This window comes from Petromyzon marinus, chromosome 59 (genome assembly GCF_048934315.1).
Source record: "Petromyzon marinus isolate PM22_M1 ecotype Great Lakes invasive population chromosome 59, UKy_Petmar_22M1.pri1.0, whole genome shotgun sequence".
Lineage (NCBI taxonomy): Eukaryota > Metazoa > Chordata > Hyperoartia > Petromyzontiformes > Petromyzontidae > Petromyzon > Petromyzon marinus.
The window spans coordinates 21,264,114-21,288,593 of record NC_133725.1 but is presented as its reverse complement, the minus strand read 5'-3'; the positions used below and the strand labels follow the sequence as shown (position 1 = coordinate 21,288,593).

The window sequence follows — 24,480 nt, the reverse complement described above, 5'->3', positions numbered from 1 at the left end:
GAGGCAAGGGGTGAGGACGAGGCGAGGATGAGGCGAGGACGAGGTGAGGAGGACGAAGTGAGGGCGAGGTGAGGGGTGAGGAATACGAGCTGAGGGATGAGAAGGACGAGGTGAGGGGTGAGGAGGACGAGGCGACCCGAGCTCGAGTCCCGCTTACAGCCACCATCACCACTGCGTCCTGGATCTCGAGAGGTCGGTTCAGCCTTAAATTAGTATCTGGTACGTTGTGTACACATCGCAACTCGGGAGAAAAAGGCAGCTGAGGGTGGTCCCGGCCACCCACACAGAACATGTGTGAAACCCAGAGATTATGCGTGAAACACGTGCAGATCATTAGAAAAACAGGCAAATATCTTGTGTGATATCAAATATGGATCATGCGTAAAACACATACCGATCATACGCAAGAAACACACACTCAGGCAATGTATGAAAACACACTCATATGCTGCTGTAGGATACGTTGGTTCAGCAGATGTACAGGGTGATGGATTACAATGTAAAGTTTTTTTTTAAATGGCGATGAAGAATATTGTCCATTCATTTGCAGTCCAGCCGTACACTCATTCATTCACGTGCTATCTTTTCGTCTATGCATCGGTCAATCCGCAAGTCAATTATGCAAGAGGACTCAGTCCCCCCTTGCCCCACCCCCCTCTGCAAGTAGTAGCAGCTCCCTGCACCACCCAGCTAACCCCACACTGCATGCCGCGTTCTGCGCGATGCCTCAAGTTCAAGGTCGTGTGGGTAACATTACCGTGGTGATTATTTGAAATGTAACTTTTTATTTTACCAGGTAAGTGAGCCATATAGCTCTTTTTAAGAAGCGATCTGGTCACAAATGTTAGTTTTAACGGAGTGGCTCATCTTGTGGAAATTTATAGCAGTAAAATACTCTAAACCAGGGGTCTCAAACTTGCGGCCCGCAGGCCAATTGTGGCCCGCGGAACGATATTTTGTGGCCCACTATTTGACATCAATTTTTTATTTTTTAATTATTATATTTTTTTACCATAGCTCAGGCTCGTGACAGCTTCCGGTGTTTGTTGACAAGTTAGCCAACGCGAATTAGCAACGTTAGTCACTTGGTTGAAACGTGATTCCGGAGTGACACCAAGTGGAAGGAAAATATATCCTGTCACTCAGTGCAAGGTACAGAGGACTTAGGAAGTGGGCGGACTCAACAAGTGTAATCAGTGACCTAATAAAGACAACAGAGTGTTGCAATAGGAAAGGGAAAATAATTACATGGATAGCAAATAGCATGAGATGGGTGGCAAGAACAAAAGCCAAATGGTGGTTAGAACCTGAATATTATAAAGAAGTTATAGATTATTATTACAAGAGAAACAAAGAAAAGGAAAAAGGACAGATATGTGCAATCGCAAAAGAAAATAATTTACCAAGAACAATTTAATGAAAAAGAGCAAGAAATTAAAAGATATAAAACATGAGACAATGCACTTGATGTTAAGAATTAAGACAGGTGGAGTAACATGGACACCAGAGTTAGCTCAATGGCATCCAGAGAGATTCATTAGAGCAGAAGGATATGTAGGATGTGAACAAAAAGAAGAAAATCTAGATCACTTTATTTATGAATGTGAAAGGTATAAACACCTGAGAGAGAACACGATTGATGAATTTAATAATGATAAAAAAAACGAAGTGCTCAAAAAAAGCATGAACAATGATAAAGCTTTCAAATACCTCTCAGAATATATAGAAAGGGCATACTAAATAAGATCCCAAATACTCAGGTATTGGGATAAAAACATGTAAATATATCACCCCCACCTTCCCTGAGCTTTCCAGGATGTTCAAGCAGACCATGTGCCTTTTTGGGAGCACATATCTGTGTGAAAAGCTCTTTTTCACCATGAACTTTAATAAGTCAAAGTACAGGTCCAAACTTACTGATGAGCATTTCAAGCCATACTGAGGGTCTCAATTGCTTCCTCCCTCAAGCCAAATGTGGCTCAGCTGTGTAAGAAGAGGAAGCGCTGCCAGGTCTCTGGAAGCATGGAGTAGGTAAGAGAAGCCTATGTTCTGAAGAACCGTTCATGTTCTGAACTGTTATTAATAAAGATTGAGAAGATTGGATCAGTTGCACTTTTTTTTGGAATACTTGATGCGGCCCAGCCTCACCCAGACTCTACCTCCAGCGGCCCCCAGGTAAGTTGAGTTTGAGACTCCTGCTCTGAACGCATGTTTCTAAATATGGAGGGAAAAACTGGAAGACCTGGAGAACAATCCACGCGACCACGGGAGAGAGAGAGACATGCAAACTCCAAATATACAGGCGTCAGGGTCCAGATCGACCACACGACCTCTTGCATACCTGGTGAAGGAGTTAACATCCCACCACCGCGGCACCCTTATGTACCAGGTTACACAGTCACGGACTCAAATGAAGACACAGTCCCTTCATTTAACAGTCTGTTCGATAAATAAGTGCTGTTAGCGAGCACCTATTAAGGCTAGCATGCCACACGAGGGGGTGGGTGGTCAGTTTTACCCAGGATAGCCCTACTGGCTCTTTTCAGGAGGGTTCTACCACATTTCCCAGCAATGATTACTAGGCACAGTATATTCCAACTGGGTAATTTGCGGGCAATTGTATTTAATTCGGTTAATCTGGTCCATGACGCTGGGATCTTCAACGTCCACTGAAGCAGACGGCACATGGTGTCTTTGCGGTGAACACGCCTGTAGCATTAAACAGGGCGGCCGCTGGATTCAAATCGCGAACATCTACGACAAGCGGTACACGTACAACTGCTACAGACACACGCCGAGTGTGTAATCACTCAATATGTGAGTGATTACACGCAACATTGTTGCGTTATTAAACACAACGTTGTTGTGTGTGTAATCACACACAAAAATATTGATGAGACGCAACGACGTTGTGTTGAGTGTAATCACAAACAACAACGTTGTGTTGAGTGTAATCACTAACAACGACATTGTGTTTAGTGTAATCACTAACAACGACGTTGTGTTTAGTGTAATCACTAACAACGACGTTGTGTTTAGTGTAATCACTAACAACGACGTTGTGTTGAGTGTAATCACAACAACAACGTTGTGTTGAGTGTAATCACTCACAACAACGATGTGTTGAGTGTAATCACAGGCAACAATGTTGATGACACACAGCGTCCAACAGAGGGCGTCGTAGTCGTGCCATGGGGAGGCGGCGAGTGATGAACGCCACTGCGGCGCCGCAAAGAGATCAGAGCCGTGATATTTATTTATTTGTACACTGGAGGAGGAATCCGATGAGCTACGAAGTTCTTTATCACAAACGTCCAGCGTCTTGGCCGTCACGATAGAACGAGGCCGATAAACGTGGAGGTATAAATGAGGGTGATGCTAAGTCGGTGTGCCGTGCCCTAAGTGAGGTTGCCATGGGCGTGTGTGTTGGCCGTGTCAGGAGCAGGTGAGGAGGACGAGGCAAGGGGTGAGGAGGACGAGGTGAAGGGTAAGAAGAACGAGGTCAGGAGGTGAGGGGTGAGGACGAGATGAGGTGTGAGGAGGACGAGATGAGGTGTGAGGAGGACGAGGAGAGGGGTGAGGAGAACGAGGAGTGAAGAGAACGAGGGGTGAGGAGGACGAGGGTGAGGAGGACGAGGGGTGAGGAGGACGAGGGGTGAGGAGCACGAGGGGTGAGGAGGACGAGGGGTGAGGAGGACGAGGGGTGAGGAGGACGAGGGGTGAGGAGAGTGAGGGGTGAGGAGTAAGAAGAACGAGCTGTGGGGGTGAGGACGAGGTGAGGGGTGAGAACGAGGTGAGGGTTGAGGACAAGTGAGGTGGACGAGGTGAGGGGTGAGAATGAGGTGAGGGGTCAAGAGGACGAGGTGAGGGGTCAAGCGGACGACGTGAGGGGTAAGGAGGACGAGGTGAGGGGTGAGGAGGATGAGGAGCAGGGTGCGGTGGACGAGCGAGGGGTGAGGAGGACGAGGGGCGAGAAGGACGAGGAATTAGGAGGTGAGGAGCAGGGTGCGGTGGACGAGCGAGGGGTGAGGACGGGGGGGTGAGAAGAACGAGGTGTGGGGGTGAGGACGAGGGGTGAGGAGAGCGAGGGGTGAGGAGAGCGAGGGGTGAGGAGAGCGAGGGGTGAGGAGGACGAGGGGTGAGGAGGACGAGTCGAGGGGTGAGGAGGAAGAGGTGAGGGGTAAGAAGAACGCGGTGTGGGTGAGGACGAGGTGAGGGGTGAGGCGGGCGAGGCGTGAGGATGACGAGGCGCGGGGTGCGGTGGACGAGGTGAGGGGTGAGGAAGACGAGCTGAGGGGTGAGGAGAAGATGAGGGGTAAGAAGAACGAGGTGAGGGGTGAGGAGGACGAGGTGAGCGGTGAGGACGACGACGGGTGAGGAGGACGAGCTGAGGTGAGAGGTGAGGACGAGTCGAGGGGTGAGGAGGACGATGGGTGAGGAGGACGAGGGGTGAGGAGGACGGGGGGTGAGAAGTAAGAAGAACGAGGTGTGGGGGTGAGGAGGACGAGGGGTGAGGAGGACGAGAAGTGAGGAGGACGGGGGGTGAGAAGTAAGAAGAACGAGGTGTGGGGGTGAGGAGGACGAGGCGAGGGCTGAGGAGAGCGAGGGGTGAGGAGAGCGAGGGGTGAGGAGGACGAGGGGTGAGGAGTGCGGAGGATGAGTCGAGGGGTGAGGAGGAAGAGGTGAGGGGTAAGAAGAACGCGGTGTGGGTGAGAAAGACGAGGTGAGGGGTGAGGCGGGCGAGGCGTGAGGATGACGAGGCGCGGGGGTGCGGTGGACGAGGTGAGGTGAGGGGTGAGGATGACGAGCTGAGGGGTGAGGAGAACGAGGGGTGAGGAGAACGAGCGGTGAGGAGGACAATGGGTGAGGAGGACAATGGGTGAGGAGGACAATGGGTGAGGAGGGTGAGGTGAGGGGTGAGTAGGACGAGTCGAGTGGTGAGGAGGACAAGATGAGGGGTAAGAATAACGAGGTGTGGGGTGAGGAGGACGAGGCAAATGGTGAGGACAGCGAGGGGAGGACGAGGAGTGAGGACGAGCTAAGGGTGAGGAGGACGAGGCGAGGGAGAGGTGAGGGGTGAGAAGGACGAGGTGAAAGGTGAGGCGGAGGGGTGAGGACGATGGGTGAGGAAGATGAGGCGAGGGGTGAGGAGGACGAGGGGTGAAGAGGACGAGGGGTGAGGAGGATGAGAGGTGAGGACGAGGGGTGAGGAGGATGAGGGGTGAGAAGGACGAGTCGAGGGGTGAGGAGGACGAGGGGTGAGGAGGACGAGCTGAGGAGTGAGGAGGATGAGCTGAGGGGTAAAGCGGATGAGGTGAGGGGTGAGGAAGACGAGGTAATGGGTGAGGATGAGGTGAGGGGTGTGGACGAGGTGAAAGGTCAAGCGGACGACGTGAGGGGTGAGGACGAGGTAAGGAAGACGAGCTGAGGGGTGCGGAGGACGAGGTGAGGAGGACGAGGTGAGGGGTGAGGAGGACGAGGTGAGGATGAGGAGGATGAGCTGAGGGGTAAAGATGACGAGGCAAGGCGTGAGGAGGACGAGGCGAGGACGAGGTGAGGGGTGAGGAGGACGAGGTGAGGGGTGAGGAGGACGAAGTGAGGGGTGAGTACGAGGCGAGGGGTGAGGAGGGTGAGGGGTGAGGAGGGTGAGGTGAGGGGTGAGTAGGATGAGTCGAGTGGTGAGGAGGACAAGATGAGAAGTAAGAAGAACGAGGTGTGGGGTGAGGAAGACGAGGCAAATGGTGAGGACAGCGAGGGGAGGGGAGGACGAGCTAAAGGTGAGGAGGACGAGGGAGAGGTGAGAGGTGAGGAGGACGAGGTGAGCGGTGAGGACGACGACGGGTGAGGAGGACGAGCTGAGGTGAGAGGGGAGGACGAGTCTAGGGGTGAGGAGGATGAGGTAAAAGGTGAGGCAGACGAGGGGTGAGGAGGACGAGGGGTGAGGAGAACGACGGGTGAGGAGGACGAGGGGTGAGGAGGACGAGGGGTGAGGAGGACGAGGCGAGGGGTGAGGAGAGCGAGGGATGAGGAGGTGAGGAGCAAGGTGCGGTGGACGAGCGAGGGGTGAGGACGGGGGGTGAGAAGAAAAACGAGGTGAGGACGAGGGTTGAGGAGAGCGAGGGGTGAAGAGAGCGAGGGGTGAGGAGAGCGAGGGGTGAGGAGGACGAGGTGAGCGGTGAGGACGACGACGGGTGAGGAGGACGAGCTGAGGTGAGGACGAGTCGAGGGGTGAGGACGAGGTGAAAGGTGAGGCGGACGAGGGGTGAGGACGATAGGTGAGGAAGATGAGGCGAGGGGTGAGGAAGATGAGGCGAGGGGTGAGGAAGATGAGGCGAGGGGTGAGGAAGATGAGGCGAGGGGTGAGGAGGACGAGGGGTGAGGAGGACGAGGGGTGAGGAGGACGAGGGGTGAGGAGGACGAGGGGTGACGATGACGAGAGTGAGGAGGACGAGGGGTGAGGAGAGTGAGGGGTGAGGAGAGTGAGTGGTGAGGAGTAAGAAGAACGAGCTGTGGGGGTGAGGACGAGGTGAGGGGTGAGAACGAGGTGAGGGTTGAGGATAAGTGAGGTGGACGAGGTGAGGGGTGAGAACGAGGTGAGGGGTCAAGAGGACGAGGTGAGGGGTCAAGCGGACGACGTGAGGGGTAAGGAGGACGAGGTGAGGGGTGAGGAGGATGAGGAGCAGGGTGCGGTGGACGAGCGAGGGGTGAGGAGAACGAGAAGTGAGGAGGACGGGGGGTGAGAAGTAAGAAGAACGAGGTGTGGGGGTGAGGAGGACGAGGGGTGAGGAGGACGAGGCGAGGGCTGAGGATAGCGAGGCGTGAGGAGAGCGAGGGGTGAGGAGAGCGAGGGGTGAGGACAGCGAGGGGTGAGGAGGACGAGGGGTGAGGAGGTGAGGAGCAGGGCGCGGAGGACGAGCGAGGGATGAGGACGGGGGGTGAGAAGAAAAACGAGGTGTGGGGGTGAGGACGAGGTTTGAGGAGAGCGAGCGGTGAGGAGAGCGAGGGGTGAGGAGGACGAGGGGTGAGGAGAGCGAGGGGTGAGGAGAATGAGGGGTGAGGAGGACGAGGGGTGAGGAGGTGAGGGGTGCGGAGGACGAGTCGAGCGGTGAGGAGGAAGAGGTGAGGGGTAAGAAGAACGCGGTGTGGGTGAGAAGGACGAGGTGAGGGGTGAGGCGTGAGGATGACGAGGCGCGGGGTGGGGTGGACGAGGTGAGGTGAGGGGTGAGGAGAACGAGGGGTGAGGAGAACGAGCGGTGAGGAGGACAATGGGTGAGGAGGACAATGGGTGAAGAGGACGAGGGGTGAGTAGGATGAGGTGAGGGGTGAGTAGGACGAGTCGAGTGGTGAGGAGGACAAGATGAGTGGTAAGAAGAACGAGGTGTGGGGTGAGGAGGACGAGGCAAATGTTGAGGACAGCGAGGGGAGGAAAGGACGAGGAGTGAGGACGAGCTAAGGGTGAGGAGGACGAGGCGAGGGAGAGGTGAGGGGTGAGGACGACGACGGGTGAGGAGGACGAGCTGAGGTGAGAGGTGAGGACGAGTCGAGGGGTGAGGAGGACGATGGGTGAGGGGTGAGGAGGACGAGGGGTGACGATGACGAGAGTGAGGAGGACGAGGGGTGAGGAGAGTGAGGGGTGAGGAGTAAGAAGAACGAGCTGTGGGGGTGAGGAGGACGAGGTGAGGGGTGAGAACGAGGTGAGGATTGAGGACAAGTGAGGTGGACGAGGTGAGGGGTGAGAACGAGGTGAGGGGTCAAGAGGACGAGGTGAGGGGTCAAGAGTACGAGGTGAGGGGTCAAGCGGACGACGTGAGGGGTAAGGAGGACGAGGTGAGGGGTGAGGAGGATGAGGAGCAGGGTGCGGTGGACGAGCGAGGGGTGAGGAGGATGAGAAGTCAGGAGGAGGGGGGGTGAGACGTAAGAAGAACGAGGTGTGTGGGTGAGGAGGACGAGGCGAGGGCTGAGGAGAGCGAGGGGTGAGGACGGGGGGTGAGAAGAAAAACGAGGTGAGGACGAGGGTTGAGGAAAGCGAGGGGTGAAGAGAGCGAGGGGTGAGGAGAGCGAGGGGTGAGGAAGACGAGGGGTGAGGAGAGCGAGGGGTGAGGAGGACGAGAGGTAAGGAGGTGAGGGGTGCGAAGGACGAGTCGAGGGGTGAGGAGGAAGAGGTGAGGGGTAAGAAGAACGCGGTGTGGGTGAGAAGGACGAGGTGAGGGGTGAGGTGGGCGAGGCGTGAGGATGACGAGGCGCTGGGTGCGGTGGACGAGGTGAGGTGAGGGGTGAGGAAGACGAGCTGAGGGGTGAGGAGAACGAGGGGTGAGGAGAACGAGCGGTGAGGAGGACGATGTGTGAGGAGGACGATGGGTGAGGAGGAGGAGAGGTGAGGACGAGGGGTGAGGAGGACGAGGGGTGAGGAGGACGAGGGGTGAGGAGGACGAGGTGAGGGGTGAGTAGGACGAGTCGAGTGGTGAGGAGGACAAGATGAGGGGTAAGAAGAACGAGGTGTGGGGTGAGGAGGACGAGGCTAATGGTGAGGACAGCGAGGGGAGGGGAGGACGAGGAGTGAGGACGAGCTAAGGGTGAGGAGGACGAGGCGAGGGAGAGGTGAGGGGTGAGAAGGACGAGGTGAGCGGTGAGGACGACGACGGGTGAGGAGGACGAGCTGAGGTGAGAGGACGAGTCGAGGGGTGAGGAGGACGAGGGGTGAGGAGGACGATGGGTGAGGAAGATGAGGCGAGGGGTGAGGAAGATGAGGCGAGGGGTGAGGAAGATGAGGCGAGGGGTGAGGAGGACGAGGGGTGAGGAGGATGAGGGGTGAGAAGGACGAGTCGAGGGGTGAGGAGGACCAGGTGAGGGGTGAGGAAGACGAAGTGATGGGTGAGGATGAGGTGAGGGGTGTGGACGAGGTGAAAGGTCAAGCGGACGACGTGAGGGTTGAGGACGAGGTGAGGAGGACGAGGGGTTAAGAGGACGAGCTGAGGAGGACGAGGTGAGGGGTGAGGAGGACGAGGTGAGGGTGAGAAGGATGAGCTGAGGGGTAAAGATGACGAGGCAAGGGGTGAGGAGGACGAGGCGAGGACGAGGTGAGGGGTGAGGAGGACGAAGTGAGGGGTGAGGAGAACGAGGGGTGAGAACGAGGGTTGAGGAGGACGAGGCGATGGGTGAGGAGGACGAGGTGATGGGTGAGGACGAGGTGAGGAGAGCGAGGGGTTAGAGAAGGACGAGGTGAGGGTGAGGAGGATGAGCTAAGGGGTAAAGATGACGAGGCAAGGGGTGAGGACGAGGTGAGGGGTGAGGAGGACGAAGTGAGGGCGAGGTAAGGGGTGAGGAATACGAGCTGAGGGATGAGAAGGACGAGGTGAAGGGTGAGGAGGACGAGGCGAGGGGTGAGAACGAGGGGTGAAGGAGGACGGGGTGAGGAGGACGAGGCGAGATGCGAGGACGGGGTGAGGACGAGGTGAAGGGTGAGGAGGAGGTGATGTTTGATTCGTGACAAAACATGTAATAAAGTTATTAATAACAATCTGAATTATAGTCAATTATTCACGTCTACTACATAGAGTGCAGGTAGCCGTGTGAGGATGAAGTGAGAACGAGGTGAGGGGTAAGGACGAGGTGAGTAGAACGAGAGGCGAGGGGTGAGAACGAGGTGAGGGTTGAGGACGACGGGTGAGGTGGACGAGGTGAGGGGTTAGGATGAGGCGAGGGGTGAGGATGAGGCGAGGGGTGAGGATGAGGCGAGCGGTGAGGACGAGGTGAGTAGAACGGGGGTGAGGACGAGGCGAGGGGTGAGGAGAACGAGGTGAGAAGATGAGGGGTGAGGAGAGCGAGGTGAGGGGTTAGGGGTGAGGAGGCCGAGGCTAGGGGTGAGGACGAGACTAGGGGTGAGGAGGACGAGGTGAAGGGTTAGGGGTGAGGAGGCCGAGGCTAGGGGTGAGGACGAGGCGAGGGGTGAGAACGAGGTGAGAAGATGAGGGGTGAGGAGAACGAGGGGTGAGGAGGGCGAGGTGAGGGGTTAGGGGTGAGGAGGCCGAGGCTAGGGGTGAGGACGAGGCTAGGGGTGAGGAGGATGAGGTGAGGTCGGTAAGGGAGGTGTCCGTCTCCGGAGTGTTGCATGATATTTGTTGCTATGCTCGATGTTTGGTTGGTGACATAACATTCAATAAAGTTCTAAATAACATCCTGAAAGATAATACATTACTCGTGTCTGCTGCATAGAGGCCAGGTACCCGCGTTTGCCTTCCGCGTGTGCGTGTAGATAAATCAGAATCTGTATTTTACATGAGTTTTGACGTTCTCTTTCACACACGTCCAGAAGGGTCGGGTTAGCCAGTTGCATCAACGACAAAATGCAATTAAAGATACTCGAGTAAGGATTGAGAAAATGTAGTCAAGTCACGAATAAATGTCATGTAAAATCAAACTGTGCAAGCTCATACCTTCTTGTAGATTTGTCAACATCAAATCCAAGCTTGGGCAAGATGGCAAAACACCAACAGTCAAAGGACCATACCAAGACAGTGGCCTCGATTAAATTGCATTCAAACATTGAACTCTCGACACGTGAGTGAAGAGGTTCCGAGTTTCAAATCGCAGACGCAAAAGCCGCGTCGAGAACTTTGAGCCCTGGCTGATACGGAGGCAGCTTCCTCTGCCGCCATAGGGTGCCTGGGGGCACGTGATCTGGCTCCGCCCATGGTAGGCGGGGCCAAGTGCGTCACTTCCTGCGCTCTCACCTCCGACCCCAATGGCGTTACGTCACTCCGGCAGGGCGAGCGAGCTGAGCGGCTGCGTTTGTCTCTTGCGCCCCCAACAGGAGCCATGAAGTTCTTCAAGAGACGGCAGCAGATGCAAGCGACGCTGGAGACTCCAAATTCGTCAACAGTGGAGGTGAGTGGCGCCACCTCTTGCGTTGGAGTTATACGAAGTAGCAAATATAGTACTGTGATCACATCGAGAAAAAATATTATTTTTTAAAATATTTAAATTTTACTTTAAATTGAGCGCTTGATGCGTGGGTAACGAGGTTCATAGTTTAAGATCACAGATTGAGAGTTTCATCAAGGATTTTAGTCGGAGAAAGCTTTCTCTGGGCAGTTGGTCCTTGTTTGCGTTGCCAAGGTGATAGCATCTCGTGTCAACTGCCATTTCCCAGCTGGTGTGCCTGGGGGTCACGTGACGTTTGGTGACGCAATAAGGCCCGAGCCATTGGCTCCGCCCTTTTTGGGTAAAGCCAGGAACGTAATCACTGCCATTGATGACATCATCACTGTATTCGATGCCTTCACTGAAATTGACGTCGTCACTGTAATTGATGACGTCATCACTAATCGATGTCGTCATCGCTGTAGTCGAAGGCGTAATCGCTGCATCTGACGTCATCGCTGCATTTGATTACGTCAGCGCTGCGGGCTCCTTATCGCTGCGTGGTGGCCTGTAATTCGGGCAAAGCCAGCGATCTGAGCACCTGTGTTTCTTTATCTGCGTCGGCAAGAATATACATGATATTCTTCAACAGACCACAGTTGAGAAAGCAACACATGAGACAATGAATGTGTCAACAGTGTAGGTGCGTAGTTCCACCTCTTGGGGGCCGTCCATAAATGACGTCACGCACTTGGGGGGGGGGCAGACATTTGTGACGATGTGTGACGGGGGGGGGGGGGTTTGAGAAATGTGATGTCACATCAAAATGCGCAATTTTAAATAAAAATAGACAACACGTTCTACTTAATTAAATACTTTTTAATAAATGTTCTACAACATCAGAGTGCAGCACCACATTAATACGCACTACAATGACAATAGTTTAAGATGTTTTCTTGTTCATGTTTTTGTTTGTTGCGGGTGCACCCGATTCAAGGGCTGAATGGCTCGCAGGGCTATACCAAATAAATGGAACTATGAACTAAAGCGATTTGAAGCATGTTTTTTTTGGGGGGGTGTCTGACTTTTTGTGACACCGTGTGACAAAGGGGGAGGGGTCCAAAATCGCGTGACGTCATTTTTGGACGGCCCCTTGTGTTTTGATGTCAGAGGAGTTGTACTCGGCAAGAGGTAGGGGACAGACACAAATCTAGGCTGGAGTGGAGGCCACCACTCTGCCACTTACCAGCTAAAATGCAAACGTGTATGGAATGATAAAAAAAAGCTTTGCCCCAACACCAGATTGACACATTTTACAAGGCAGCAAGTCCGCATGAACCACAAATACCTGCTAACACCAGTGGCGAGGGATATCTGAGCCAGTGTTGGGACTCCCCTATGTCGACTTAGGCTGAAATGAATACAGGCAGTCTCGCTTAGCGCTCAAGATGCCTAGGTGGAGAAGTGAGCATTCAGGAAATCAGCGCGAAAAGGGTTATACCATTATATATGGGGATGACTTCTCGACAGCGTTATCTCTTATGAACAATAAATTAGGGCTTCATTGGAGTATCAGCGCTATTTTATAAGAGTAATAAAACAGATGGTAAACATTCCATCAAAACGAATTTTTTTTTAATAATAGCATCAGGAAGTATTATGTACTGTACTCACCAGTGTAACCGCCATATGCTCACTCACCTCGACCGGCCTTATCACTGGCATGTTGACATTCCCAGACATTTTGGGGCTAAGGCAGAGAGACCAAGGAGGAGCAAACACGTCGGCGGACGAGTTTGTCTTTTAAAAATTGGCGAGCGCTGTGTGGCTCAGAGCGTACTGTGATAAAACTGAATATCAAATTAACCTTATGGCGGGACCCCGAGGTCCCGAATAAACGTAAGTCAAAATCGTAATGAATAAATTTTTGGTGACTCCGTTACACCGCGCACATAAACGGCGCGACCTACCTGGCGCGGATCATTCTGTTGTCATGCCGTCCAAGCGCAGCGAGGACGAATGCGCAGAAGAAACCAAACTTTGAAACTTTGATTAGCGCATCGTGTAGAGCTCGTCGAGAGGAATAGATTGCCGTTTCATTCGCCTTCAACAGACAAAATGACGTCGCAACGCAGTTTATGCGAGAGCCGGGGGCTTATGGGACCCCATAAGGTTCAAATATTGTATTAACATTGACGAAATTATTGATTTTTTTTAAGTACTCATGGCCATGAATGCTGGTTGTCTTGGAGCGTTTGTCACTCTCATTGGCTGAGCGAATGTAAATGAAGATGGTGTGGGTGCGTTTCCTAGGCCAGCGCTGCTGCGCATTCTACCACTCTGTTTAGGCTGTGCGGGGAATCGTGGTGTTGCCTTTGCTTGGGTGTGTGGGTGTCAGCCCATCTGTCCTATGTGTGTCTACCTGTGTATTAGGCACCTCACTTGCCATGTGCCATGGTGTTGTCTCCACCATCCGATGGCGAATGGCATGTCACGATGCGATTGAAGGCAGGATTTACGCTGGGAGGAGCTAACGTGCCCGTGCCATGTGCCCTTGCTCCCGTCGCAGTTGGAAATGCCGGAAAAGGAAATGCACCACCTGTCCCGGGAGGTGTCGACCCTGCGGGACAATCTGAGCAGGGCAAGAGCGCAGTTCGCCACCCTGCGTGGCGCACTGCGCCAGACAGAGAAGAGTCTCCTCGAGATGCTGCACCAACTCAAGAAAAACCATGCTGAGGAGGTACTGTGGCCACCACCAACCCCCCTGTCCCCTTGTTACACGGAGCACGGCTAAAGTGAAACTTCGTTTGTCAAGATTTCACCGATCTTACATTTACATGCAAATTTCATCAAGCCCTGCCCACTGACCCTTGAGCTACACCCATCTCAAACCTTTTTAACTCCCTACCTTAGCAGCGCTCCAGCCATATATTTTTTTCCTGCCTCAGCAGCTCTCCTGCCATATCCTTCACTTGATGACGATTGCTTGTGTTGCGATCGAAACGTCGTGATATTGTTATTATTTTATTATTTTTGTATCTACATGGCCTTACCGAAAGACCCAAATAATGTGTTCACGTTGTGAAGCTGCGTGGCACACAAGCAGAGATAACAAAACCTCAACATATTCGTCAATAACGCTGCAATGGATATTGCTTTGACTTCTCTGATGTGATGAAGGCCCATTGCCTGAAACATCACCTTTTAGAAGCTCTGCCCTATTAAGTGCATCATTATTGATTCATGCGTTGAGTTTTTATTCAGAGTTACGATCTGAACGTCAAGGAAATGGCACATTAAATGAGTGCATTCTGGGAGGTAGCTAGGTGCCCCAGGGGTCAGACATGCTGTGCCAGCATGGCTGAGATGCCAGGATTGAATGTGGATTACAGCTGCCCAACCACAGTGATTAAACCGGATTCTCAAGCATAGTTGTCTCAGCCTAGTTGCAAATGAGTGCACAAAAAACCCATCGAATTATATTTTGGTTCCGTAATAAATTTTGCTAAATTCACTGTAGCGAGTGGTCCATGGTTTTATTCCCAATAATGTTGAAAATGAAAGATAAAAGCAGATCAAACTAAATTTTTGTATCATAGCATCTCCCCACATAATGTGCATGTATTATGTTTGATTGATTAATACATCTGTACGGTGCTGACCAGCATGGGGAAGTATAGTCAAACACATTCCCATGACCGACATGGTGTGAGGAGGCGTTGTGAGTTATTTGTTTTGAATATTGACTCAATTTGAAGATGAACATTTGGGTGCAACGAGTTTCTTCATTATCTTATGATGAAGAACGTTGCCATGTTGTATGCACGCTTACCAATCGTTGATTGATGTATACAATGTATCATGGTTCTATGTTTTGACTTTCTATTATCATTCTAAATATTTTAAACGTGATTGCGGTATGTTCAATAAGACCACGGGTGTTTACCTTGCATATTTTTGTAGTTCTTGATTTGTTTACAATAGAATCTCAATTTCTTATTTTCATCTTGAAAAGCATCCACTGCACGTGTGCGCCCGTCTGCATGCGAGGCGCCTGTATGTGCGTCTCTGTAGTCAATGCCCGTGTCTCTGCATTCTTATCTTGTCTCCCTCTGCATGTTCTGCCTTTGGCTATGTACATCTCTCTCCACATGCACTGTCTTTCCATAATGTGTCCAAATTTGTATGACTTGCTTGTGTCTTTGTGTGTATGTCTCTGCATCTGTAATTTATTTTCTTGTGCCTCCTGCCCATGTCTCAAGTCTCTTATCTCTCTGTACAACTACATGCTCCGTGTGTCTGTATGTCTGTACCTGTCCTCATCTGCACGCTGCATGTGTCTGTGATGAAGGGCTGCCCACCTATGCATACACGTGCCTGTGACACTGTGCCCTTCTGCCCGTAAGCAGCTAAGGGCACACTCGCAGGCCATCAACAGCCTGCAGGTGGAGTTGGAGGCAGTGCGGTGGGGCGAGCGCGAGGAGCAGTTGAGGCGTGAGCACGATGCGACTCTGCATCTGGCATGCATGGAGCTGGCCGAATATCGTGCCTCACACATGCATGACGATTCAGAGTACGACGCTCACGTTGTGCACATCACGGTCCTCCAGAAGGTGAGGCCTCCACTCTTGCAACAGCCACCCCCCTTCTTGCAACAGCAATGTGTCCTGCCCAAGCCCACTTATTTTCTCAATATTTTGGATGAATGCTAAACAATTTATTAATATATTCAAATTACATGTTGTAATTACGTGTAATTTAGATGCTGCCCGTCTCCACCCGCAGGCGCTGAAGGAGCGTGACGAGCTGCTGCGGCGCTCAGAGGCAGACCTGGTGGTGGCGCGGGAAGAGGCGCGAGAGCGCGGGACTGAAACCGAGCGGCTGGGCACCGAGGCCGCGGAGCTGAGAGCGAACATGCGCGACCTCTTTACCAACCAAGAGGTGCAGCAGACCGAGGTGGACAACCTGCGGCATGAAGTACTGGAACTGCAGCAACGACTGCAGGAGGCTAACGCTTGCTGCGAGGAGACCGGTGGGTAGGGGCCTGTGCTCCAAAATTTTTCTGAATCCCGGACCCATTGAACACTAATTTTTGTCGAGCACTGTGCACCAATAACTTCTTTTTACGAGTTAAAACGAGTAATTCCTCGTTTTTACTTCATTTCCCACGTGGACCACTTCCGCTGTCTAACATAGGACTGCACTGGGTTTACTAACTGCTCTCTCACTAGGCCCTTCCTGTGCATATATTATTATTCTGGACCCTGTGTTTGCATGCAAGCTGGTAAATAGGTCTGAGGGACCTCAGACCTATTCTGTCTGCTACTACTCCTGCTGCTGGTACTCTTCCTCCTGAGCTACTGCTCCTTCTCTGTCTGCTGCCACTGGTGGCTGTACTGTCTTCATCGCCATGGTTTTGTGTCCCTTCCGACAGGCAATTCTCTGGAGCAACAGACGGACTTTCTCAAGGCCGAGCTGGGAGTCTCCAGGGCAGAGGAGGCCGCGAGGGCACAGGAGGTGGTGCAGCTGCAGCACACACTTCAGCACACGGATGCTGAGATGGAGTGCATGCACGGCCAGATCGCCGGGCTGCAGCACCAGGTAACCAGAGCCTTATGCGGCAGCCCCCCCACCTCCATGTGTGTGCATGAGGCCTGTCCTCATCGCCTGAGCAGTGCACCATCGCATGTTAGAGAATGTTTTTTTAGGTAAAGTCACGTAGAAATAAGAAATAATAAAATTAATAATAAAACACCAAAGAATAATTCCTGCAGTCACGAAAGCTCCAAATTCAAGTTTCATTTCGATTTAAAGCTTTCGTGACTGCAATGATTCATCTTCTTTGGTTCTTTCGGTAAAGTCACGTAGAATGAGAATAAAATAATAAATTGATAAAATAAAATAACACAATAATATTCTCACGACATTTCGGCCACAACAACCTGATGAAGGCCGCTTGTGTTGTGGCCGAAACGTCGTGAGAATATTATTGCGTTATTTTATTTTATCAATTTATTATTTTATTCTCATTCTACGTGACTTTACCGAAAGAACCAAAGAAGATGGTTCAAGTTTCATGTTAGAGAATGGTTTGCAGAAGCATAAATCACATAACTACTTCTGAGAAATATTTAAGTGCCCTCTGGTACCCACACAATAGGAGGAAATACTTTGATATCTGCCCTGCTATGGAGAGTAATGAGTAATGTTCATCACAAAACAGTCTGATCTTTGGTTTTCAGAGCTGGAACTTAGCTCGATTTAGTGTAAAGCCGACATTGTTTTCATGGGCTTTTCTGTGAAGTCATTGATGATCAGGCTGAGATCATTAACTCACTGCACATGTGAACCTGGCTTAATCACAGGTGGCTGAAACCTGAAGTGGTTATATAAGTAATATGGATGCAGCCAGGAAGGCAGACAGCCAGAATGGTTTTTTTTTCGAATGTAGTATGATAATGCATTTCTATATGGCAAAAGGTATAATTGTGACCACAGGATCGGTCCTCCCCTCATGGCTCTTAATTTTGTCTGCAGATAGGTGAATGTTGGATGAGGTAATTACACTAGACAAGGCAATCCCTGACTAGGCCTTTAACTAATTCACTCCCTCTCATAATTTGTCATGATTCAGAGTTGCGAATGTATTTTCTCACATTTTAATACTTTCAGTTAGAATGAATACAATTTAATTATAAAGTCAGCTGCAGTTTACAGGACTTTTTCTAAAATGTGATTGGCTTGCATTTGTTAGAGAAACAATATAGGCTTGCAGACAACAGCTATATGCACACCACAGAGTTTAAATGACTTAAGTGGTAATTATTTATCTGTTTGCAAGCCGGGCTTAATTACAGCTGGGTCTTTTCCAACCCAGAAAAGATTTCCACATTCTGCACACCATATTCAGTATACTTCCCCAGACATGAATCCAACATTGTGGAACGTGTGCGTGCCTGTAGCTGAAGGAGTCGGAGGGGCACGTCCAGGCACTTGGGATGGAGAAGGCGCAGCAGCAGGACGCGCATCGGAAAGAGGCCTGCGAGCTGGCGACAGGGCTGGAGGAGGTCCGGCTCACCCTCACCGATGCTTTTAAGCAGTTCGAGCGCAACTCCAAGAAGGTATCGGCTCGCAAGGGCACGCGTGGTGAAGCCGCGATTGGCACTGAAGAGGGGCGCCACGGTGGCGAGATGTTAACTACCTCGCCTGTATGCAGGAGGTTATGGGTTTGATCCCAACCCCGACACCTGTATATTTGGAGTTTGCATGTTCTCCCTGTGGTCACGTGGATTTTTTCCGGGTCCTCCGGTTCTTCCTCCACATTTAGAAACGTGCGTTTAGATTCTATAGCTGCAATACATTTCCACATGATAAGCCACTTCGTTGAACTTTCATTTGTGGGCAGGTCGCTTCTGAAAAAGAGCTATATAGTTCAGTAGGCCTTAGCTGGTAAAATAAAGATAATTAAAGTTTGAGTTTTAAGACATTTGTGGCAGCGTTCACAAGAGGAGGAGACCCTTGTGCGGCGAAATATTTATGATGATATACAACGTATTAATTTACTGTGATGAGCCTTCTGCACTCTGAACCAAGCTGTCCGAGTTTGATTACCAACCATGGCTAGCATTGGTGGCCAGTGAAATCTGACCCAGTCTTGGGTGTACCACTTCGTGCTGACCAGTGTGATGAAGTATGATCAATTAATTCCCATGACCGGTATGGCTCAGGGAAACTTTCATCCAGCAGTATCACAAAAACACATTCAGCGGTGGACGGATCATGGCTGTTCATGATGATGATGGTGATGATTACGATGGTAAAACGAACGTTGCCTGTATTAAGGCTCAGGAGGACGAGGACACAATCACTCGGCTGAGGGAGGAGCTCAAGGCGAGCAAGGAGGAGCTCGCAGCGAGTGAGGCGGAGCGCGCCAGTGCCCAGCCGGAGCTCTCCACCCCCCAACAGGGACTGTCGGCGCTGCAGGATCAGCTGACCACGTCCCAAGCTGAGAATGAGGACACTCTGCGTCAGGTAATGCTCCCAGCCTCGTTCCCACGGCCGCTGAGAACCCAGGCTCTCCTGGCCCCGGAACGGCCCAGGTCTGACCGTGACACAGCACTTGAGTCGTCAGGCTGTGTAGGGTCTGACCATCTGCTCCCCTCTGCTACGTGCATGTCCATGCCCTCCCTGTCCTGGTTTGGGAAGCGATTTTAATCTGACCTTTTAATGCAGATTTTGGGTTACTTAATCCATATATGTGGGCTTTTATAGGCGTAATCATGGGTTGTGTGCATGATGGTCTGACAAGATTGGGTGCATCCTGGGTGATTTGGTCAAACATGGTGTATGGACATCTGTGAAAAATATTTTCACAGCTCATCAGACTCCTCCAATATGAATAAAGATTCTGGTTCTAAATGTGTCTGTTGTTGCATCTGTATGTTCTACAATAACCGCACACAGTCGTTAAAATGCTTTTCTCTGTCCCTCTGCCTGTGGCCCAAGCAGCTGTTCGAGAGGAGCCAGGAGCTGGGATCCCTGCATGCGGGGATTCTTTGGTATCAGCGTATGCTGGCCGAGCTGCACACAGAGCTGGAGCAGTACCGCGAAAACGCACAGATCGGACGCTCACAGCTGCAGCATTTGGACATGCTGCGCCAGCAGAGCGAGGCGGAGGTGAGTACACTGCATTCGCACGTCGCAGACAAAGACTCCCCGTATAGCCTTAATAGACTGTTGGGGAAAGTACTGTTAGTGAGCAGCACCTATGAAGGCCGGCATGGCACACAAGGGGGTGATTGGCCAGCACCATGCCTCGCTGCCTTTGTCTCTCCAGTGGTGGTGTTTACACATCGCACCAGGTACTCATTTGAGGCTGGGTCGATCTAGGGGACGCCCAGGACCGGTTCACATAATCGTCACTGGTGTTGGCCATGAACGGGAATCGAACTCGGGTCGCCGCTTTCGAAGGCTAATCGCTACACTACCGCTCCCCACACATTCACTTTCATACACATAGACACGTGCGCGTGCACACACACACACTTATAGGCAAACACTTGCTCCAAGCGCCATCCTGAATTATTACATGTCGCGGAGGATTGCTCCACTGAACAAAATGGTGACGCGGTTCAATTTTCAAGTGCGAGTTCGCGTTTAAAGTCAATGTTATAAAATATATATTTGATGGAAGCAGGTTCGTAAGTGCAGGTGTTTGTAAGTTGAGGACTGCCTATATATACACTTATTTTTCACACAGATGTGTATATGCGCACTGGGTTACTGAGCATCCTCTGTTTAGGGACTGTACCACATTACAATCCACCATCCCACCTCTAGTAAAAGTACCTACTACTACTAGAACATCTGCTCCCCTCTGCTACGTGCATCTCCATCCCCTCCCTATTTTTGGTTGGGAGGCAATTATAATCGGACATTTTAAAGTAGCTTTTGGGTTAATTAATCCATATATCTGGGCTTTTATAGGTGTTATCTTGGGTTGTATGGATGGTGGTCACCCATCCAAGTACCATAAAAGTTCAACCCTGCTTTTCTTCCAAGATCTTATAATATTGGGTGCATTCCGGGTCATTTGGTCATAGGTGGTGTGGTGTATGGACATCTGTGAAAAAGAGTTTCATAGCTTATCAGATTCCTTCATTTAAAATAAAGATACTGGTTCTGTATGTGTTTGTTGGATTTGTATGTTCTTTAACAACTGCACGCAGTCGTTAAAATGCTTAGCCATGTCCTTCTGCTGCCGTTTGTCCGTGGCCCATGCAGCTCATCGAAAAGAATGAGCACCTGGGATCCCTGCAGGCGGGGATTTTGGGTTACCAGCGTGTGGTGGCAGAGCTGCACGCTGAGCTGGCGCCATGCCAAGAAAACCTGCAGAGCATTCACTTTCAGCTCCAGGATCTGCAAGTGCTGCACCAGCAGAGTGAGGCGAAGGTGAGCAAGTGCTGTTAGCGAGCACCTATGAAGTCCGGCATGGCACAAACGCAGATATATACAGTAATACCATTATTTACGCCGTCCCGTTGTACGTACTTTCACTATTAACGTACTCAAGTCATTGATAGCCAATCGCATGTTATGTACTGTGGTACCTTGCCATAGCGTACTTGAGATTTACGAACTTTACTATAAAGACCCAAATAGTTTACGCTGGATGGCGACAGTAAGGCACCAGATGACGCCCAAGCGTTTGCATCTCTGACTACAGTAGTCACTTTCATGTGTACATGTGTAGTGACTAACTCAGAGACAGTAAGACTTTTAGGCGCTTCTTTTATTTAACGAGCACCATTGGGATAATACAGACACCCTACGTGGGTACACACTATTACCGTTGCTTGCCTATACAAAACACTAACCATCTAACACTGACAGCACTGAACGGAGACAGCGAACACCTATCTAGCAGCGTAATATCGACTGAAGACGGCAGCGACGATGGCGACGAGACGACAGCGACGAGATGACAACGACGATGACGAGATGGTGACGACGACTATCTTATATATACGAACAGCACGACGAGGATCCCACTTCCAGCAACAGCCACAAGGTCCCTCACAGGGGCCCTTCTTATACTCTCAGCGTGGCCTCGCTCCGCCACGGCCACGCCCCCTCTCTGGAACCTACTAGCGGGTTCCCGATGGCCCCCCCTCTGTGACCTTTCCCCTAGATGTCCCCCTCTCGTGTCTATCGTGGCCTGCTGACGTGGGTACTACCATACACCGCAGTTACCCTTTTTTACCAGCAGCCAGCGCTATGCCACTACACATACTCTATCAATATTTTTTCCCCACATACCGGATTTATGGTGAATATTTTTCAAGTGTAAACTAATTTTACATGATAAACAACTAATAATATACATAGTATAATAGACAAATATATCAATAATATGGCAGTCCTCGACTTACGAACGCATTTAGTTCCTGAGGCCCATTCATAATTCGGAACGGTTCGTGAGTCGGAATACAATAATGTGCGATATTTAAATTCCCATATTGTCAGTGTTATAAAATGTGTTAAGGTTCAACAAAAGAGTCAAGCATTGTTAAACTCGTAAATAAGAAATCATGTACATTTGCATTAACACTAAAATTATAGTGTATCGTAAGTAAAACATAAAATGTAGTAAAAATATTTTTTTATTTTCACTCACCGCTTTCAAATCACAAGCGTGCTCACCGCTACACTTCCGATCCGCACAAAGATCCACCGTGTAGCTTTAATAGGCTGTTGGGGCACGTGCTGTTAGCGATAGCCTATGAAAGCCAGCACGGCATGCGAGGGGTTGTGTGCCAGCACCACACCCAGCTGCATTTGTGTCCCGAGTGGTGATGTTTATACAGCGCGCTAGGTGCTCATTTGAGGCCGAGTTGACCTACGGGAGGCCCAGGAATGGTTCAGATAATCGTCACTGGTGTTGGCCGTGAGTTGGAATTGAACTTGGGTCGGTGGGTTTGTAGCGCAGCGCGTGAACTGCAACACTACCGCTCCCCACACAATCACTTTCACATATACGCACATGTGCGCGTGCACGAGGCTGACTCATGACATCTTGTGGAGGATCGCAGCACTGAACAAAATAGTTCTGTGGTTCAGTTTGGAAGTGCAAGTTCGCGTTTTAAAGTCAATGGTAACCAAAAATTAATACATTTCATAGAAACAGATTCGGAAGTCGGGTATCCGTAAGTCGGGTCTCCGTAAGTATGGTGTTCCTAAGTCGAGGACTGTATGTATACACTTATTTTTCACACTGATGGTTGTACAGAATGGATGCGCACTAGGTTACTGAGCATTCTCTGTTTAAGGACTGTACCACGTTACAATCCACCATCCCACCTCTAGTAGAAGTACCTACGACTACTAGACCATCTGCTCCCCTCTGCTACATGCATCTCCATCCCCTCCCTCTTTTTGGTTGGGAAGCGATCTTAATCTATTATTTTAATCCAGATTTTGAGTTAATTAATTCCTAAAAAATGTTTAACATAAAACTTTCGTGACTGCAGGAATTCATATTCTTGATTCTTTCGGTAAAGTCACGTACTTTTTTTAATAATATAAAAAAACCCACGACGTTTCGATTGCAACACAAGCGGTCTTCATCATGCTTTTATAGGTGTTATCTTGGTTTGTATTGATGGTGGTTGCCCATCCAAGCATTTGAAGTTCAACCATGCTTTTCTTCCAAGATCTGAGATGATTGGATGCATTTCGGTTTATTTGGTCAAAGGTGGTCTATGGACATCTGTGTAAAAGAGCTTCGTAGGTCATTACATTACTCAATTATAAATAAAGATCCTGGTTGTGTGTGTTATTATACCTGTATGTTCTGCAATAACCTCACGCAGTCGTTAAAATGCTTTCCTGTGTCCCTCTGCCGCCATTTGCCCGTGGCCCACGCAGCTCATTGACAGGAATTGGCAATTGGAATCTCTGCAGGCAGAGATTCACTGGTATCAACGTGTAGTGGCGGAGCTGCACGCTGAGCTGGCGCCCTACCGCGACAACGAGCAGAGTGCACACTCGGAGCAGCAGCATCTGCAGAGCGAGGTGGAGGTGAGTGCACAGCACTCGCGCATCGCACACACACACACACGTATATAATTTGCGTTTAACGTAAATAATAGATTCATGCACACACGATTCAGTGTATTATGATAATGATGAGCTGGTCTAACCATCACGTTAAGCCGTCATGGTCCCCGTTTACAAATACAGATTATCTATCTATAGACAATTTCATTATTGCTGGACACAGTGATAACGATGAGAATGATTTAGCACCTTTCTGTACACCGGGGCATCTCAGAGCGCTTTACATCACATCTCATCTCAACACGTGTGAAAGGGCACCCCCAATGACAGATGTCCTGTGGGCACAAGGTGACTCAGCACCTGGTGTGCAATTGGCATTTGTCTGCCAGTAGGGGGTGCTGATTGTTGTGTGTAATCCCAGTTGAGCTGGTAGAAGTACTGAGTTGTGTGTAGTGTCTAATGGGTCAGTATGTCCACAGCTTGTCACGGTTGAGGAGGAAGAGGACATCTCTGGCTGCTCACTGGAGCCCGGCATTCAAGAAGCCTCCCAAGACCTGCCCCCCCAGGCCTCGAACACCCTCTGAGCATCTCACAGCCCCCCACACTTCCAGCACCACCCACCCCCACCAGCACCTCCCCTTCTTTACAAGGCATCGCGTTTTAATAATAAATATTTGTATCTAATACTATCGCCTCGTCTCAATTCTTTTGAGTGTTTGGGACACGCGAGTGGCTCACATTTATAATGCTAAGGGCTGTCTACATCCACAGTGTGGCTGTTGCGGAGCTTCTAGAAACCAAATGTGAGGCAGAGTTCTGTGTCCCTTGGGTAATGCCAGCCCTCCAAGGGGTTTGCACTGAGTTTGAGTTGGGGGCGACAAGCACAAGGTTGTGGAGGTGGTGATGGTGGTGGAAATTTAGGAGGATGGCAAGGAGGAGATGCCCATCAATAAACTAGTTGGCCACGGTGAAGCCAGCAACCATAGTCGTTCCTACGTCCCCTGATGTGAGCGGCAGTGCTGGAGGGCAGTTCCACAGTCTCAGACGGACGTGGATACTCAT

At 50.7% G+C, this 24,480-nt stretch overlaps 1 protein-coding gene and 1 long non-coding RNA gene across 2 annotated transcripts; both read left to right on the top strand.

Annotated features, from left to right (window-relative positions):
* The first annotated feature begins 12,928 nt into the window (after positions 1-12,928).
* On the top strand, positions 12,929-16,074 carry LOC142905948 (uncharacterized). The gene is made up of 3 exons (XM_076053175.1): positions 12,929-13,600; positions 15,270-15,473; positions 15,646-16,074. The coding sequence occupies exons 1-3, from the start codon at positions 13,436-13,438 to the stop codon at positions 15,898-15,900; spliced, it is 624 nt and encodes a 207-aa protein (XP_075909290.1). The 5' UTR covers positions 12,929-13,435; the 3' UTR covers positions 15,901-16,074.
* Positions 16,075-22,959: 6,885 nt separating this feature from the next.
* On the top strand, positions 22,960-24,102 carry LOC142905804 (uncharacterized). The gene is made up of 2 exons (XR_012929813.1): positions 22,960-23,439; positions 23,898-24,102. It is a non-coding gene; the product is annotated as an uncharacterized LOC142905804 (long non-coding RNA).
* The last annotated feature ends 378 nt before the right edge of the window (positions 24,103-24,480 follow it).

Excerpts from the sequence above, each read along its gene's own strand:
- LOC142905948 (XM_076053175.1), top strand. The coding sequence starts at position 13,436 with ATGCCGGAAAAGGAAATGCACCACCTGTCCCGGGAGGTGTCGACCCTG. Across the intron at positions 13,601-15,269 it reads AGAAAAACCATGCTGAGGAG|CTAAGGGCACACTCGCAGGC; the intron begins GTACTGTGGCCA and ends GCCCGTAAGCAG. Across the intron at positions 15,474-15,645 it reads ACATCACGGTCCTCCAGAAG|GCGCTGAAGGAGCGTGACGA; the intron begins GTGAGGCCTCCA and ends CTCCACCCGCAG.